The sequence below is a fragment of the Bactrocera latifrons genome, unplaced genomic scaffold (assembly GCF_001853355.1).
Source record: "Bactrocera latifrons isolate USDA-ARS-PBARC rearing strain unplaced genomic scaffold, ASM185335v1 scaffold_6, whole genome shotgun sequence".
NCBI lineage: Eukaryota > Metazoa > Arthropoda > Insecta > Diptera > Tephritidae > Bactrocera > Bactrocera latifrons.
In genome coordinates this window covers 2,810,829-2,829,999 of record NW_017537267.1, presented here as the reverse complement: position 1 = coordinate 2,829,999, position 19,171 = coordinate 2,810,829, and the positions used below count along the sequence as shown (strand labels likewise).

At 35.6% G+C, this 19,171-nt stretch overlaps 2 protein-coding genes across 3 annotated transcripts in view; both read left to right on the top strand.

Moving 5' to 3' along the window:
- Positions 1–364: 364 nt before the first annotated feature.
- Positions 365–1,704, top strand: LOC108974922 (odorant receptor 43b-like). Its single transcript, XM_018943047.1, has 3 exons — positions 365–1,128; positions 1,207–1,564; positions 1,624–1,704. The coding sequence occupies exons 1-3, from the start codon at positions 365–367 to the stop codon at positions 1,702–1,704; spliced, it is 1,203 nt and encodes a 400-aa protein (XP_018798592.1).
- Positions 1,705–15,691: 13,987 nt separating this feature from the next.
- Positions 15,692–19,171, top strand: part of LOC108974921 — a 164,135-nt gene continuing 160,655 nt past the window's right edge. The window contains exons 1-2 of one of the 2 annotated variants that reach the window (XM_018943043.1): positions 15,692–16,235; positions 16,377–16,533. The gene's annotated coding sequence lies outside the window, so the exon portion shown is untranslated. Of the gene's footprint in view, positions 16,534–19,171 lie in introns of both variants that reach the window. The other variant, XM_018943042.1, reaches the window with a different exon arrangement.

Sequence of the window (19,171 nt, the reverse complement as noted above, 5' to 3'; positions counted from 1 at the left end):
GTAAACCTTAGCGCAGAACAAATTAGCAAGCAAAGCTTGCAGACGTGTTTTCTGATTGACTGACTTTACCTGAAATTTTTTTGAATATTTTTTTGTTTTTACTGGATTAAACAAAATTGTTGTGAATATTTCCAAAAAGTAAAAGAAGAGGAGTGGACATCAGTATTTGCCCTTAAAAATTTCGAAGGAAGGAAGGAAGACCCCAGTTCATGCAGAGATTTTGTGAAATATTGTAGCCAAAAACGCCTGACCAGTTCAAGGAATCGCTTAAGAGGAAAGAGAAGCAGCAGTACAACAGAAAATATTTCCTGTCGGCAACTGTTGGTTTTAGAGATTATTTTAAGCGACCGAAGGAAGCAACGAAATGCGTAAAATCGGCGATTTATTTTATGGTCGCGGCAAGGATGACTTCGTGACAATTGAATCATTTGTACTCTTGTCGCGCAGTTTTGCTGCAATCGGTTTTGCACCGAAGAGACCGCAACGTATTGTCGACGTAATTCATCAGCTTATTTGTTGGAGTTGCATTTTTAGCTGCCCTTATCTCTTTTTTTCTGGTGTGGTAAAAACAATGCACTCCTTACCAATAACAATCTTACTTGCGCATTTAGGAGTCGCTATTAATAGTATTGCATTTCCTTTGAAAGCTGTTTATATTAAAGCCAATATTGACCGTTTGGATGACATCGGAAAGATTTTCAACGCTTTGGATAAACGTTATCAGAGACCGCAAGATCAGATGCAAATCCGAGATTCGGTTAAAACTTGCACACGGATATTTGTTGTTTTTTGCATTGTGTATTGGTTGTTTGGCACATCAAGTTGGTTGGTAGCGCTTTGCATACATGAATACCCGAATGGCAATAACTTGCCATTCATTGATTGGCTGCCAGAATCCAATTTGAGATTTTGGCTTCACTTCATCTTTGAGGTAGTATTTCTGCAGGAACTGCTACAAATGAGTTTGACAATTGACTCGTTTCCTGCTTTATATATACGTGCTCTGCGTACACATGTCAATCTCTTGACGGATCGCGTGAGTCGTTTGGGCCTTAATCCCGATTTTAGTGATCAGGAGAATTTTGAAGAATTAGTCGATTGTATCGTTTCACATCAAGAATTACTGCAGTGAGTATCGTTTAATTTATATCTAACACACACTTAAAACGCTACATATAATTTACTTTGACTTTTACAACTCCAAAGGATTTCCGATACCGTTGGTAAGATCCTTTCTCTTACCACCTTCTTTCAATTTACTATATACGCCGTTATACTCTGCGTCTGTATGCTCAACATGTTCGTATTTGGCGACGCATCGACCAAGCTGGTCACATTGGTTTATCTCTTGCCCGTATTTTGGCAGACCATTCCCACCTGTTATCAAGCTTCGATGCTCGAGGCGGACAGCGCTAAGTTACCAGTAGCGATTTTCCATTGCAACTGGTTGGCTTTGGATAAACGTTGCCACAAATTGATTATCTATTTCATGCAACGCGCTCAGAAAGAGATCTCCTTTACCGCAATCACATTGTTTGTAATTAATTTGAGAACCAACTTGTCGGTAAATAGAAATGTTAGTCTTGTTTTGTACAGTTAATTTTCGTTTCGTACTCATTCAAGATCGCCAAGTTTTCGTTCACTTTATATACTTTCATAAATGAAATGGGCTTTGGAGAGACACTAAAGGATCGACTGGATTAAAAGGGAACGTATTAGAAAGGAACATCCTTTTGAAGGCAAACAAAAAAAAAAAAAAAAAAATAAATAAATAAAAAAAATAAAAAATGCTAAACAACAATACCACTTATCTAGAGAAAGTTATATATCTGTTCTTACTTTGCACTGTAGTCATGATTGAAGAAACAATAAACTAGTTGCAATATGTTATTAATATGTTGTATGTGTTCTTCTTCTTCTTGTTTATTGGCGTAGATACTGCTTATGCGGTTACTGCTTCACAATAGTGAATTCTTTCTTTTCGCTGTTTTGCGCCAATTGTAGATTCCAATTGTGGACACTTCCTTCTCCCCCTAGTCTTTCCAACGGAGTGGATGTCTTTACCTTCCTTTGCTTCCCCGGTGGGTAATGCGTCGAACACTATCAGAGCTGGAGTGATTTAGCCAGCGTCGCTGCCTCTTAATTCATGAGCTATGTATGCCAATGTCCGTACAGCTCGTCATTCCATCGACTGCGGTATTCATCGTTGCCAATACACAGAGGACAGAGGACATTTGCTTCGCAACCTTATCCAGTGTAGAAAAAGCGGAACTAACGGCGTGGCTGTTGTAGCCAATGTTATCAATATCATTGGTATACGCTAGCATTTGTACACTTTTTTAGAAGACAGTACCTGCCCTATTTAGTTCTCCAGCTCGAATTATTTTCTCCAAGAGTAGATTGAAAAAGTGGCATGAAGGAGATTTGCTTTGTTTGAAACGCTATGGTCGTCATCAATAAGGGCTGTTTTTTACAGTTCATTCAGAGCGTTTTTACATGACGGGTCTCAAACCCAGCGCACAACCCTATGTAGGGGATGTTTCGCCTTCTCACTTTAGCTCGCCTTCAAACGGATGTTCTTTGGCTAGGACCTGAAGTCGTGTGCTGTTTGAGCCATATGTAAACGAATCGTTTCTGGCCACTCCTAAGTGAATGGCAATCAGAGAATTTTCCTCACTTGCGTGAACTTCTACGCATGATCCATGCTCCATCATCGATCCATACCTTGTCGGAAAATTGAATTGCCAAATATTATATAATAATATTAGTATTCAAAAAGAAATCCACAATATCGCCTTCAAAATATGCTCTTGAGCCACCAATACAAGCATGTCAGAGTTTAACCCATTTAAATGAGTTTATTTAAAATTTTCAGTTTTTTATTGATTTATACCATCGCAGAGATGAACAAAAAAAAAATTAATTATTTTTTTTTTCTTACATATACGACAATTTTGCTGTAACCACACGAGTACAATGGTCAAAAGTGTATAAAATATTTATGGGTGGGCTATTTTAAAACAGTCGCGTTCCACGCACAACGCAGTACCACATGGCTCGCAAATCCACCTGATTCGTTTATGGCAGACTCTGCATCTAAGAGGCTTGAGGATTCTCTTTGGAAAATGTGGTCTCCAGCTGTAGAAACACTTGGAGCTAACGCGCGCTTAGAATATGTTTTCAATGTGTAGTGTCGTAGGTAGTATCGCGTAATGTCACCTTGGAACTCAAGCAAATCTTTGGTACTATTATTCACGTCTTTGTACAGCTTCCAAGCGTTTACCATTGTGCAGCACATCATCGAAGTAAACAGTAGCCACCACCATTTTTTGCCTCGAATCCCAATTTTGTATACATTTACGGCCTGATCATGTAGATCAACACCGCCCATACCGTGGTTGTAATTTGAAAGTAAATTTGGTTGAGGTATACTTATCTTTTTTGTTCCAGTTTTGACCAACGCTTTACGTATTTCAACGGTTCAACCGTATCAAAATTAGTTCCCATAGTTACGACGTCATTCCACTTGACAAACAATATTTTATTATTGTGCTGGTATTTGATCTCGAAATATCCTCTTGCTTGTTTTTGGAAATATTTTTTTGGATTCAAAGGACATTTTTCAGTTCTATTTTCTCTCGTTGTTCCTACGGCTTTGAAGTTTTTTCCCGCAACATACGTAGAAGTTCATGACTTGTGAAAAAATTGTCAAAATAGATAATATGATCGCTGGGGTTATTTATGGTTTTTATTAGATCGAACACAACTCGAGATCCAAGGAGAAGATGTCTTGTATCACTATCAACATTTTTAGCATCACAGTAAGTATCACATTGGTACAAGTACCCACAGCTACATGTGAGTATCTAATTTTTAAATCCAAACCTTACGGGCTTTCCTTTGATGAATTGTTTCGCTGAATGATGGACAAAATATTTTACCATTGCCTCGTCAATTGAAAGCTTTTCGTGCATAAAACCCCACCTGTGAAACTTTTCGCATAATAGATTCGCAGTGGGCGAGTTTTTGGCATTTTATCAGACTTGTCAATTTCATTATTGTTTGTAAATGAATGTGGCGTTTTATTTCCAAAAATCTGTGTCTAGAAATGTTATTGCTTAGAAGAGGTGATAACGTGTCTTCATCCAATTGCCAGTACATAGATTCTCTTGGCATTGAATGGTAATCAGAGTAAAATCAAATGCCTAAAAAGACTTTTAGATCATCTTCGTCGAATATAGATTTATGCGATTTTTTTTGAGAAGCATACAAATGAGTTTGTTCTATGATCAGTTGTACAACATCTTTATCAAACTATTGAATACTTCAACGCATCCAGCAACGTCGCCAGGCAAGTTTATTTCATTCATGTTATCTTCATCACCTTTCTCTTCGTCAGTATTGACATCGACATCAGGAAGAATCATAACGATATCGACGTCATCTGCCTCATCGTCAGCCGCGTTGTCAGTTAAAGCCTGTGAAAGTTGTTTATATCTCTTTCCATAAAAACACGAAGTGGAAATAGCCATCCTAATCAAAAGATACAATTTTTTATTTCACCTACACATTTTGCCATTGTACCTAAGCGGGTACACAACTTTTAAAAGGCACATACCTCAAATAAGAATAGGTTTTTGAAATGTTTTTTTTTTTTTGTAAAATTGATCTCTTTAGTTTTATCTCACACAACACACAATTTTAAAACTAACAACTGAGAGATAATAGCTCATCAACAGCAAAATTATGACTAAGGACACAAAATCACACAATATGAGAAAACCGCACAGAAGTTGGCGCCACAAAGAGTGCCGTTATGAATTCGCGTGAAGCGAATGTATTTTTTTTTTTTTTGTTGTTGCTAGATATAAAACTACGCATATGATCAAAAATTTGTGTGCAAATACTTAGCATTGAGTTACGCCACATACCTAAACTTGACTGATTTTCTGTACACAAGCGAGTACAATGGTTGTAAATGGGTTAATCAATTGCCAAACTTTTGTTATAAGCGTCGGCTCATAATACCTTCCATTTTTCAACGCATTATAGTTTCTTAGCCTGAAAGACGCTGAGATCCTCCGCTAGTCAACTTAACTTGAATCAAAACTTTAATGTGAAAATGACTTCAACAAGTAAAATGTGGTAAATCAAATATATTGTTAAACCAAAACTAGCTCTCATTCTCTTAAGAGGCTTCTTATGAAATATAATCACTTTTATATATGACAAAACTTTGCTGTTTTCACTAGAAATTGTCTCAATTCAATTTATTGTTCATAGGAAAAATATTTGCTTTAAGTCAAACAGTAAATATGCGAATATAATAAAAATTCAGATGTTGTTGCCCAACGAGGTAACTTTACATACAACCTACAGAGGCGGCTAAGAAAATGTTTACGCATTCGCTTTGAGCGCATAGCTCAGCTCTTAATGGATTCAAAATTTGGGTGAAATATGAACCAATGTGTAATTCAAGCTTTTAAAGATTTAGAAGAGACTTGAGAGACTCAAGCTGGATGTAATCCCATCCTTCAATTGCTTAAGAGTTAGAATGTAGATGACAGCGATTGCGAAATTCCTCGAGCTTAACAGAACATTGACAGTTCTAAGATTTTTAATGTTCTTATTAAAATCACCGACATCCTCGATTTCGGTATAAATGTGGTTGATTTTCTCAGTAATTTTTGATATTTCAATAATTTATGTTTCTACATAAATATGCTAGAGAAGCTTTACTTTCTATCTATTCAAACTACATAAAAATTTATTAAGCAAAATAACCTGCAACAGCGGAATCGCGTCTCTAACGAATTTTGCTGATGCTTTACGACGTTGCTATTCATGTAATATTGAAACACTGGCCCATATTAGCTACACTTCTCCACATGCGTATCTTTAGAATATTTGATATTGCCATAGTGCAAGCTATTATCTCATTGATTTGCATATTTGATGGCAATTTCAAAACGGGTCCGTCTATGTTTGGTTTTTTTCAATGCCACCATTTTTCAATAGAAGATATATGAAGGTTGCTTTTTATATTTCCAAATTTGGCAACCCTAGTTTTGCCATCCGGCTTGATCATAAAGTTTGACATTTTTGATGTCTTAAATACTCAGAGCTTTGTTTTAAAAACAACTCAAGTATGTTTACAGTAACTTGAAATATTCCCCTCGGCCAAAAAATGGAAATAAATCGTGAGCACTTTGCGCGATTATGTTTCACAACTTTCGACGTGAGTTAACTCAGCTACGGTGCATTGATAAACTTAATTGAATTTATGGCGTTGAAGCTTCATCCGAGGCCAGTGTTTAACGATTGTGATTTCAACCGAGGTCGTAGATCACTACAAGAGGGATTTCGTGAAGGTCGTTCAAAATGAGTTGTTCTTGCGAAAAATATTGATGCTGTGCGCAAAGAAATATAGCCAGATCGTCTTGAGATAGAGACAACTACAGCATATGTCCGGAAAGTGATAGGACTGCGTCGATTTTCGAAGTTATTAAAACAAACGTTAAAATTTGTTTAAGAACTTTCAAAATAGGCTCCTTCTGCGTCGATGCAGCGCTGACAACGCGATTTGCAAACATTGAAGGCGTCACGGCAAAGCTGAGGTACGCGCCGCTTGGATCCTTTTCGTCGTCTAAAAATGCTTGCCTTTTCAGGCAAGAAACTCAAAAAAAGCGTTGCGGAAGCGTTGAGATGCCGGCCTTGGTTAGGTAGCTGTTCACAAGAAAGTGAGCACTTTCGGGATCACGATGAAGTGCTCCTTCCCAATGTCATGAACCACAGATTTTGATGATTTACCATTTAAGCAATTAAACGAATACTTAGTCGACGGTTTGAGTTCAAAACTTTGCACACAAGAGTCATATTGACGGTGTTTGTCAAGGTCGCCGGTCTCCCTGCACGGTCTTCTTGCCGGCCCTCCAATAAGGCCTGGTGCCACCGAAACACACAATTTCGGGCTAAAGCAATATCTGTGCAAGCCTGCTTGATCATATCAAATGTTTCTGTCGCAGATTTACCGAGTTCCATTTCATTAAATCGCGTGCCTCCGCTCTAATAAAAGCTGCATTTTCGGCTTGCATCACTCACAGAAACACGTCGCGCGAAAAAATGTTTGTTCTGACTCTCCAGGTGTTCAGAGACGACTGACCATCCATCCGCGGCGAAACAAAATCAGTCCTATTACTTTTCGGAAAACTCTGCATAGGCATTACTAGCATACCCTTAATATTGCGTGGACAATTGACAGTACAAAAAAAAATTTGTTCACCTTGGAGTCCGCATCAATTGTCGAATGTTCAAAAAACAGCTTTTGTCGATAGGTTGAGAGAAGAGTTAGAAAAATATCATAGAGTTGTTTCGAAACACGTCTACCTGTATGAAATCGCCCGAAAAAAAATAAATATACTGTGTGGGTGTTTCAAGACGAACCGAATCCAACAAAAGGTGTGTCGCGCACGAAACCCTTTCAAGCAAATGGTTGCATGTTTTTTGGAAGAATAGATCTTAATGGAGAATATTTTGAAATAATAAATAAATAATAAAGCAATAAAGCAATATTCGATAGCAGTTTGTAATCCCGAAAAATAATAGGCAACCTACGTATTAAAGAATTACATGAAATATATTTTTTGTTTGGATTCATAAGAACTCGATATGTGATTAAATTTATCGTCTAATAAATTATTTTTTGACTGGTAGCTTTTGGGTTCGTGCATATATTTCGTTGAACACTACTGTGTATCTAGATGCATGCATTTTAAGCTGAAATTTCAACTATATAACTGTTGAGTATCCTTTCAGTTAACGGAACATCCATTTCGAATTTATTCTGTATATTTGTATGAGTAAATGCCCTTGAGAAATCTCCTTTGTCTTCACATAATCAAATATCGGAGAAATATATAAAAATATGAGTATTCGTTTAAGTAACATTTTATTTAAGTTACGCACCTCCCACTGGTACAATAACAACAAGAAACAATGGCAACAACACGTTTTTATGTTATCCGTTTCGCTTTCTTTTATTTCGATTTTTATTTATTTTATATACATTTTTTCGCATTTTTCATTTTATTATTTAATTTCTTCTGCGACATTGGCCAAACATTTTTTTATTGATTTTCTTGGTTTTCTCTTTGTTGTCATTCAATTCATTCAACAATTGTAAAGGGTTTTGTTTTTGTAGCTGTCAAAAGAGATACTTGTATAGTGGATATAAAATAACACTGACAGCGCAAAAAACCCTAAAAATAACGGGACAAATGCACAAATAAATGCCCAACTGGTGACGACTGAAAAGGTTCGCGTGAAGCGTAGTAAAAACTTTCGAGTGTGCAAGCATTTCGGGCAAAGCGCCTAAAAGTATGCGTACGCTTGAGTGCTTACACTAATGTGTGAAAGCATTTGCGGGTGTCCTGTCCCAGTGAAGTAAAAAAGTACAAATATTATAAATTTAACAGTAATAGCAGCGCCATCTATGGATTACAGGCTAATTATAAAGATGCTAATGATAAAAAATTAACTGTGCTGGATATAACAAAACAAAGCAGCCAAGATTAAAAAAAAAATAATAATTATTTGAATTATGTGCTTTCCGAAACACTTAAATAGGCTTATCGAATCTTCCCTTTTTGCGGAGGTACTTTTTGAAGTGTCCGTAACCGGATAACAGTTGAGTTGTGTAAAAGTCGACTTTACGAATTTGCGGCTTGCCCATAGTTTTATTAATTTTTATTAGTCTGGTGGTTCATCTGCCGCGACTCTCACTTTCTCATCTTCATTGCCATGTTGTTATGGTATCTTTCTTTATGTGTTCCATTGCGCTCTTATTATTTTCGGGCGTCTTCTCCCACAGGCTTTTCCTTTCGTATGAACCAAGATTAAATTTGGCATAACCGTTTATTACTAATATGGGATCACCTGATACTGTTCGGTAAGCTGATGCAAGTCTGAGGTCTGGGGGTTCGATGTACTCTAGCCAGTACATTACGCCGCGTTTCCGTTTTAAGCATATCTTCCTAAATCTGATAGTCATCGACATTAGGAGTTTCCTTTCCTGTGGCGTGCTGGATTTGTTCTCAGAAGGTAGTCTGGGGTCCGGTCTTACGCCTAGGTAGTGTGAGTCGAGCTCCAGCTTCGTTGTTAGCCGCCTCGCGTCTCGGTTTAAATAGGCTTTTATAGAGCTTTCCGCTGTGTAAAGCGTGCATAGTGGACAGTATGTTGATGACAAGTTGGGATCTCCTTTTCCCTTGTTAATTAGCGCCTGATTTTCCCAGGGTTCAGGGAATATTACGACTTCGAGGAAGGCGTTGTACATATTCACCATTACTGCCGGTCGCTTTGCAGTGATTGTCTTCAGCATATCTGCTGAGATCCTGTGCGAACTAAGTGATTTGTGAGTCTTGAACTTGCCAGTGCCTAGTTGTAGCTCTTCGAAGGTGAATTGGGGTAATTGTGGAAGTCTTAGGGTCTGTTTTGAAACACTAGACCTTTCTTCGTGTGTGGGGAGGAGTGCGTTCACGATCTAATCCACTTTGGCTGCGGTTAAGACAAGTGGCTTTGTTTGAACAAAAATCTTGTACATGATTGATACAATGAGTGACTTTTTGAAGGCCGACCTGGCTGGAAATTTCACACGACCTTCTTGTTTTACATGTAATTATCGAAGAATTAATATTAATGATAATAGTTCGATTCGAGTCCCTCTAAAATGTAAATTTCAAAAAAACCCTCTAAGGAATCCGCCATTTTATTTCAAAAATCAAATTTTTAACTAATACTTCGATCATTGTCTATATTTATTTATCATAATATTTTTTTTTGTCGTTGGATTTGAGCTAATTTGAAGCAAAAAAATGTTTCCTTTTCACATTTTTATTTATTTATTTAAATACTATCTCGTAAAACAATAAGTCATAATTTCTATTACGAGCTTAGGCGTTGCTTTCACCCAAATTCTGAAATGATTCGGCCTTTGATCAATAGCGGTCTGTTGGGCATTTGACAGCTTAAGACAGGATATTTTCTGGATTTTAAAACGGCGAATTACGTAAGTTGCTTTTTATATTTTGGGATTAGAGAACAAAATCAAATTTTAATAAACGATAATCGCTTTAATGTTTTCCAGAATATTCTCCATTAAGATCTAATTTTTTTTACATTCATTTGAACCATTTGTCAAAGCACTTTTTATATTCTGATTGACGTATCTACAAAACATTTCTACGTATGGAAAAGTAGTCATTCGGTGCCAAAGCAAGACCACTTGGTGTATTACTCATCAAAGTGATGGGTTTAATGCTCAAGAATGCAATTGCTTTAGTCGATGTTTGAGATCTCGTATTATCGTCATCGGTGGTTGGTTTTCCGTATTTCTTGACAAAGCAATGGTTGAATTTACGGTTATGCATTGTTCCAGTGCTGTAGTTGCGGCATGTCCTTCCAAAACAACAGGCAACCATTCGCTTGTAAGGCCTTCGGGTTCGAAAAACTCTTGCTAAAAATTGCATTTAGTTCACCGATGCACTATTGCTGACATAAGCCACGTCGAAAGTAAAAAGGCAACGTACATACGTATCTGCAGTTATGAAACCAGGAATATTGCTTTTAAGCCACGGTTGGATGGCTTATGCCTAATGTGCTGGATTAGAACCCTTGGAAGTTCCAATAATCTCCATCAAAGAGAGTATTGCTTAACTGTTTTACCACGCCTTTTGAAATATCCTGCCAGTTTTGCTTCGGACTTAATGTCCTCTTTCCGCAGTTGAAGTCAAGAGATCCTCTCCTTTCCCCTTCAAAATTAAAAAATATTTTCTAATAATTTGTATAACTCCTTTATTTCGGTATATTATTATCATAAATTTTTTCGTTTTGCAAAAACTCTTGTTTGGCTCACTGGGTGAAACATTTTGGTCAGTATATTTATAATGCCAAAATGCACTATATATGAAAGGGAAAAAAATTATTGAAAACATATTTGTAACGCATCAGTAAACATTTTATTGCTTCGCCAGCCCATTCAGCCCTCGACTGCAAAAAGGCAGTGCTAGAAGGGCCATGAATATGGGAAAGCATTTGCGGCTTGTCAGAAAGGGAATTGTCATGGCATTTTGTGTGACACCTTATCTGCGCACGCATATAACACTTGTTGTAGATGGTGTGGAAATATTCATGTATAGTAGACATGTCTCTCTAACGAGTCGTCATTTCAAAACTTGTGAAAATAATAAAAGGCAATGTGCGAAAATAACCCAGACATTGTAGATAAGTGTAAATATATAAGCGAGATTTTTTCAATTCATCGAAAACTTATAAAAATATTTTGAATTTTTTCATTGGATGGCATTTGTTGGTGCATAGGTTGGGTCCTTTTTGTAATGTAAAAGTAGTGGATTGCTTTGTATGCCAGCAGCTAGAGCAGCGATTGTTTCCTCCGTTCGAACTGAATGGTTTCGATGGCTATTAAAAGCCCGTAAATTCCAAAACGAGTTTGATCATCGGTAAGCCAAACCCATTGTTATACTCTCGCAACAAAGTTGCTAAGGAGAGTAATATAGGTTTGTTCATATAACGGTTGTTTGTAAGTCCTAAAACTAAAAGAGTAAGTTATAGGGTTATATATACCAAAGTGATCAGGGTGACGAGTAGAGTTGGTCCGTCCGTCTGTCCGTCCGTCCGCGCAAGCTGTAACTTCAGTAAAAATTGAGATATCATGATGCAGCGTGGTACACGTATATCTTGGCTTCATAAGAAGGCTAAGTTCGAAGATAGGCAAAATCGGCCCACTGCCACGCCCACAAAATGGCGCAAACCGAAAACCTATAAAGTGTCATAACTAAGCCATAAATAAAGATATTAAAGTGAAATTTGGCACAAAGGATCGCATTAGGGAGGGGTTTTTTGTACATATCTCGGAAACTACTGTAGCTATATAAACCAAACAGTATAGAGTCGTTTCCTTCAGGCATTTCCATATTATACAGTTCAAAAACGGAAGAAGTCGGATAATAACCACGCCCACCTCCCATACAAAGGTTATGTTGAAAATCACTAAAAGTCTGTTAACCGACTAACGAAAAACGTCGGTTCACAACCACGCCTTCTTCCAATATAACGCTATTTTGATTTCCATGTGATGCCTTCTTACTGCCTTACACAAATACGGTATTTGAGCTGAGGTATCCCTTGTGGAAAAGTTGTCGTAATCGGACTATAACTTTTCAATGCAATTAAAATAAATGAAAATACAATTCAATACTCAAAGTACACAAATTGATCTAATCTAATTAATTTACAGCAAAATAAAAAAATATGTAAATGACGAATAATGAAATCTCGATTATCACTTTATCATGCGAGAGTATAAAATGTTCGGTGACACCCGAACTTAGCCCTTCCTTACTTGTTTCAATATGGAATTCTATGGTTTGACTGTTAATATATATGTACTTACTTATGGATCAACGGAAATGCGTAGTTTTGCTGTTGTAAGGGTTTTGAAAAGCTCACAAGTGCTATCACCTATATTTGATGATTTTATAAATCTCTTTTGAAGTAGTTTTCACGAATTGAATCGCAACCACGAGACGGCGACGCAGTGACTGCAAGTAAGAAAAATTTTTAGTAGTGCTAACTGAAGTTTTTTTTTTAAGAACTGTTAGATTGGGATTTAGCATAACCAGTTTTATATATATACATATTTATAAAATGTTGCAAAATTTTTCGTGAAACTCCTTATTGTGATTTCTACATATAATGACAAAAGTAAGCATTTCATAAAAAAATCAACACCATCCAATACGCTTTTGCCTTTCTGAAATAAAATGACAACATAAGCATTTCGAATTAAGATTCTTAAACGGTGCAAGAAACATTTGTTTTCCTTCACAAAAGAATGCACAGCGAAACCCATACATCTGAGTTGAAATAACATTTACATAACGGAGCGTATGTGCCGCTTAAATACGCTGGGATTTGTGTAATGCGAAAGCGCGTCTTTGCCATTTTATTTATTTTTTTGCCTTATTCGCCTTTCGTGCCACAATGTGTATATGTACATATGTGTGTGTGTGTGTGCATATATATACTAAGTAACATAACAAACTTTGGCCGAAATCGCTATAACACTTTTCAAGTGTTTTTTAATACCCGCAATGCATCCGCACATACCCTCATACCCACATACACACACACACACGCATTAACACACACATAATGGCGTTTGCTTAATGCTATTTGCCGTTTGAATGCTATGAGCACATTACCCACCTCACATGGCAGTCGCTAATATGAATTTCTGTTAAATCTAACACATAACAGTGTGGCCATGTGTGTGTGTGTGTGTGTGTGTGTGCTTTAAAGTGTTATATTCATGGCGGGTATTCGCAACTTCCATGACCCGCTTTCCGCAACCTTAACACACTAAATATGTGCGACCCTGCTGCCGAGCTGATGCCCTTCGGGAGCATCTTAAGCCACGGCGTGGCAGTGGTTTGACTTTGACGTAGTGCACCCAATATATGTATACATATATATATATACATGTATATATGTATACATGTAGCGTTGACGCGCCAAGTGAGTAACTCGTTGCGGTAATTTACACATTTTGTTTGCTTGCTGTTGTTGTTGTAGTTTTTTTTCCTGCTGATTGCTTTAGAAAACCGTTGCTTCAAATGTCGCATAAATGTTTGCCTTTACGAGTCATTAGCAGTAGTTCTATGCTGCTATATGTTGGGTATTAAGTTTTAGTGCTGCGTTCTTATTGTCGTTGATTTTTGCTCATGTGATGCTTCGAGTGGAATTTAATTTGACGGCATTAATGTTTAAGTATTTTTATTTCCTTCACGAGATTGCACTCTGCACAGAAGACGCAGTAAAAACAAACATATTTTTCTAGAGTATAAGTAATGCAACAATGTCATATTCCACTACTAGTGGGTGGACGTAGAGCTCAGATTCTAAAATTGTAGAACGTATCAAATATTCTAACCTATTCCAGATCTTTAATTATTCCATATAGTCCGAAGTTAGGTTAGGTCGTAGGGCTTATTCTTACAGCAAAGTTACGAGCCGTCGCAGCATTAGTGCAGTTTGCTATTGATCGATGTTATTTTCGAGCGTACACGACGAGATTTGAACCGCAAATGGATAGCTTCATTTCAAACTTGCCTCTAACTAATATCTTACAACTAATAAGACAAACGTTTGTCTCTATACTGAATCAAATTCTCGTCTTAGTTAACTCACTCCACCTCAACAGATATTGGTAATGTATGAGATGACTGTTCGTAGAAAAGTACAAAAATCTATTGCCTTACTCATCTTGCTTCTCAGCTTAGGCGGTTTCTAAGCCAACTTGTCTCATCTGAAATTAGTATGCCAAACAAAATGCTTCTTAAGGGGTTTATACATGGGTTTCATCGGGTAAGACTGCCTTTATTCAAAATTTTTTTCTCATATAAAATATTAAATATAATTGTTTAGTAGAATTTTTTATTGTTACAAACATGCACTATTAACAAAGCAATTCTGAAATTTTTGGACAAAAATATCTTACACTCGGCCTTTGCGACGTCACTTGCGGTGACCCTTAGGAAAAAAAATGCGCCCGCGTTGGCAGGATAAAACGCTAACTTAGAACTTGGACAAAGGAAAAAAACTGAAACTTAGATTTTTGGCAGACATTTTTACAAAAAATTTAAATTTCGTGACACTTTTCTTTCAATTAGTTGTAAAAAAATACTTCATCCAAGTCTTTAAGAATTGTATCTCAAGGACCTGTTGAAAACTTTATAAAGATCGGTTGAGTAGTTCTCGATAAATCTTGCCAACCGATTTCAAAGACACAGTTTCGAGAAAAATGGCGTATTTAGCCTTGCGATCCTCGAGTATCTCCAAAACTATTACTCGATCAACTTAAAAATTTATTTATTATTTAAATATTCTAAAGGTGTTGTAGAATTTAAGAAAACAATAATAATTTTATTAGGCAAATTATATAATTATAGAAATATTTTTTAATTTGGTTTCGATTGTCCAGCTTGGAAAGGCACATCCTTTAATTTTCAGCAAACAAAGTAGTTTTCATATTTATACTCTGAATAGAGTATCATAAGCTTGCCACGAAGTTTGTATCACCAGAAGGTTACTTCGGAGACACTATTAAGTATACTATATATAAATGACGTTACGAACTCTCTGTCGGTCAGTTTGTATGTATGCGAATTAGTATCCTTGGTTTTGAGACATTGATCTAAAATTTTTCACACGTCCTCTTCCTCCCGAAAGAGCTGCTCATATGTCAATCGCTGGTATCGAACCACCATAGCTATCATACAAACTTAACAAGATATCTTCCCGAAATTAAGCATAGATTAATATTCAACGAACCGCTACAATCACATATTGTTCAGATCTGACCATTATAACATATGATCTAAGCAATGCAGCTGTGAAGAATATTATTGTTTCGATGCAGCCGAAATAACTTTTTCGTTTGTTATTATTATTAATTTCACCTTTTTTATTCTTAACTACTTGAAATGGTAAATGGGCCTTAAAAGTGCTAACAAACATTTCCTTCTGTTAATATAACATTATTATTCGCTTTATAACTAAATGGTCATATATTCACCTTTTTTGCTTTCAGTTTTTCAAACCTCCTTGTATGGAAAAATACATATATTACATTGCATATACATACGTATAAACGATTAATATAATAAAGAGCACAACGCAAAGAAAAATATCAAGTCATACCTTATTATCTGGCAACGCCGTTGAGAGCTCTTTCATTTGGCACCTCAATCGTCAAAGTAGCTGCTAATGTAGTAAATTTGGAAACAAAACAACATTTCAATGAGAGCAACAACTACCGTAATTCATATGCAAATGCATTACACCTTCGTTATGATAGCGAAGGAAAGCCTTCCCCTCATTCATACTCTGACACATACAACAATCACCACAGCATCAATGTTGGCGTGGGGTACTCTCCACACTCACTTCACATTCGCTCAGTCAATCAAGTGGAATTTTTCACTTGCGGTCAGCCAACTTTGGAATTGCGCGTCGGTTCGCGTTGCGAGAAAAATAGTAATAAACGCGTTAGAAATTAATAGTAAAAGTGCATTTTCATATATTTTGTGATATTTAAAATTATGTGTTAGAGTTGTGCAAATTAAACAAAGTCAAAATTGTGTTAAAGCAAATAAAATAGTGTGCATAGTTACATATTTATTTGTATTTCTTATTAAATATTGTTTTTAATGGTGCTAAGATTGAAGTGTATGGAAATTGTGAAATATTAGTAATTTCTAGTGTTGTGAAAAGTTAGTGAATTATTTTCTATTTCAATATAGTTGTTTGCATATGTACGTAAAATGTCGTGAGGTCATGCGTTCGTTCTTTCGATGTTCGTCTGTTGCCGATTTTTAATTAACCAACATGGCCGTTCGTATAAACAAACAAACAACAGCAATGAAGGAGAGTAATAGTTTTCTATTGTATATTTTAAAGGTGAGTACAGAGTGTTTTTATATCAATAACTTTATATTTTTTTAAGTAAATTTAAAAGTTTAAAGAATGAAGCATATTTTTGAAAATATAATTTTTTCAAACTAGTAGCGCACTTAATATTTTTTATTTATTTTAAGAATTAATTAAATTAAAATTAAATTAGGGGAAAACATTAGTATAGCGGCACCCGAATTCGTGGAAAAAATGGCCGTATAGTGAATATTCTCATGAATAAGAATATACATTGTGCGACGAAACTAAAGCACGGAATCGACCTTGCCGATATATAAAGAATATAAACCTAAAGTAACGCTGAAAGCTTGTTTTTGTATTCTTAGAGAAAAACTCCAAAAATTTGGTGCGATAAAACTAAAGCACGAAATGGTTTTATGATTGAACAATTTATGTCTTTTAATATTTGATTGAGTGTCCCATATTTTTCAATACATTGTTTTTTTTTTTTTTTGATAAAACTTTAAAAATATTTTTGATATACTCGATATCAAGAAAGAACTCTAATACTCTAATAAATACTAAATTTTAAATTTCACTTTATGTGCGCCTGTTAAGAGGTTATATACAGTTGATAGGCCGAAAAAACGAATTTTCCAGAATTTTTTCTGGGAAAACGAAAATATATAGTACATATGTATATATCGGTGAAGAAAAAAACTGCGATTAATATAAAAAAAATATATTTTGAAAGCTCGTGACAAGTTTTAAGACTAATTGGTTAAGTCGTTTTCGAGTAATGTTGCTCATCGACTTTAAAAACACCTGTTTGCGAAAAACGCGTTTAAAGTTTGGCCTTGTACTTCCAAGAACTCTAAAACGCATTTTCAAACTTGCGCGTAACTTCAATGTAACCCCTGAAGTGCTAGGGAACTATATGCTGTAAGGCGTTGTTGAGTAAATTTCATTTGGCTTGAAGATGTGGCTCTGTTGAGAGTTTGCCATCTTTATCATTTTCTCTAGAGCTTGATACCTTCATTAGAACGGATGTATCCAATCTGCACCATTTGCTTGTTAGATTTAAGTGGCTGAAAGTGGTTTATTGTTGTTAAAGAAGAGTGTTTTTTTTTTTTAGATATAAGAATACGTGTGTTAGATTTCTGAAATTTGACTAATTTTTCCTCAGTAATATAAATAAAAGCGGTCAAAACGAAACTCCACCTTGGCAGCAACATCTTAATGATAGGTACAATTTTAAACCAAAACTTGTCTAACTACAAAAAAAAAAAAAAATAATAAAAATAAAATAAGTTGACCAACTTAAACTGAGGTCAATGTTCTTAGTTTTCAAAACTGTAAGATAATAAAATACCAATTTTATAATAGCAAATATTAATAACTTTGAATTATAGAAAACGGTGTGATATTAGATTCGATTGAAAAACGAAGGCATGTCCTGCTTAATTTCCAACATTAACATTTTATGCGTCTCATCATTATCAGTGATATAACTACGAACAAAGCATATTCTGAGTTTAATTATATGTTCCTGTTTTGCTAAAGCTTTCACTAACTGTAATTATAAGCGTGTAACGGATGTCTAAATGTTTTTGTGCAACTTCTGCTTGCATGCCTGAATCATATTAGTATTAATATTAAATACAGTAAGCAATATTAATTACAAGCATCACCGCATTCTTTCCACGCGCCAACAAAGTCAGCTGAGGCATTTGAGCTTAAATTCATTATGTTTTCATTGCTTAGCGATTAATGCTCATGCAGTTTTGATGACCTTATGAAATAATCATCCATCATAATAACGTAGAGAAAGTTTGCGAAAAAAGAAAGAGATGAATAAAACTTGTCTGTCCAGCGACAAGCACTCAAGCATTACAAAAAGAAATGTATTTTTCCAACAAACAAGCACAAATTAAAGATATGCTTTTATGCTGCATACATATATGTGTGTGTACCTTGCGAAGTGTAGATCAAATCACGCGAACAGTCTGATGAAGAAATATTCTCGTTTATTTTAGTCGAAACACACAGTTCAGTGGTGAAATGCGTCGCAGCGAAAGCGCGTTAGCCGCAAACCATAATAACCACAAGGTAACCACAAGGAATGTGGAAGGTATCGAACCAATAACAAATAAGGATGTACTAATTTGCGCGGATTCGAATATGTAATTATTTTAGGGAATAGGGCGATTATAAATAATTTGGTCTCGGAAATCTAATGGGAGCTGCTTTCAAAATGTTCTAGTTATAAATTTGGTCTTCGAAAAGAGATGATAAGATGAGTGATACCCTCATCTCAATTATTTGTTTTAATATAACTAAAACAGATAAAATAAAATATATACTATATAAGATAAATACATACTCTTTTCAATTAACTATAAAAACGAAATTATCTAATACCGCCTATAGGGTTTGGGGAAGCTATATAGCGAAAACAATTAGCCCTATATGGTGCCTAAAGGACGTTATGGTTAAAAATTTTATTATGATTTCTTTCTTTTTCTGAAGGACAGACTCTTCAGATTCTTCACAGATTCTTCTCTCATAATATTTGATTTGTGGTAATACTGTTATACTCGTTATTGTTGTAATTGAGATGTGAGTATAAATATGCTATTCGAAAAATTCGAGGAATCTATCGATAAAAGGGCAAAATTTCAAAAAA

Coding starts and splice junctions, on each gene's coding strand:
- LOC108974922 (XM_018943047.1), top strand. CDS start 365: ATGCGTAAAATCGGCGATTTATTTTATGGTCGCGGCAAGGATGACTTC. Junction 1,129..1,206: donor TCACATCAAGAATTACTGCA/GTGAGTATCGTT, acceptor ACAACTCCAAAG/GATTTCCGATACCGTTGGTA. Junction 1,565..1,623: donor ATTTGAGAACCAACTTGTCG/GTAAATAGAAAT, acceptor TACTCATTCAAG/ATCGCCAAGTTTTCGTTCAC.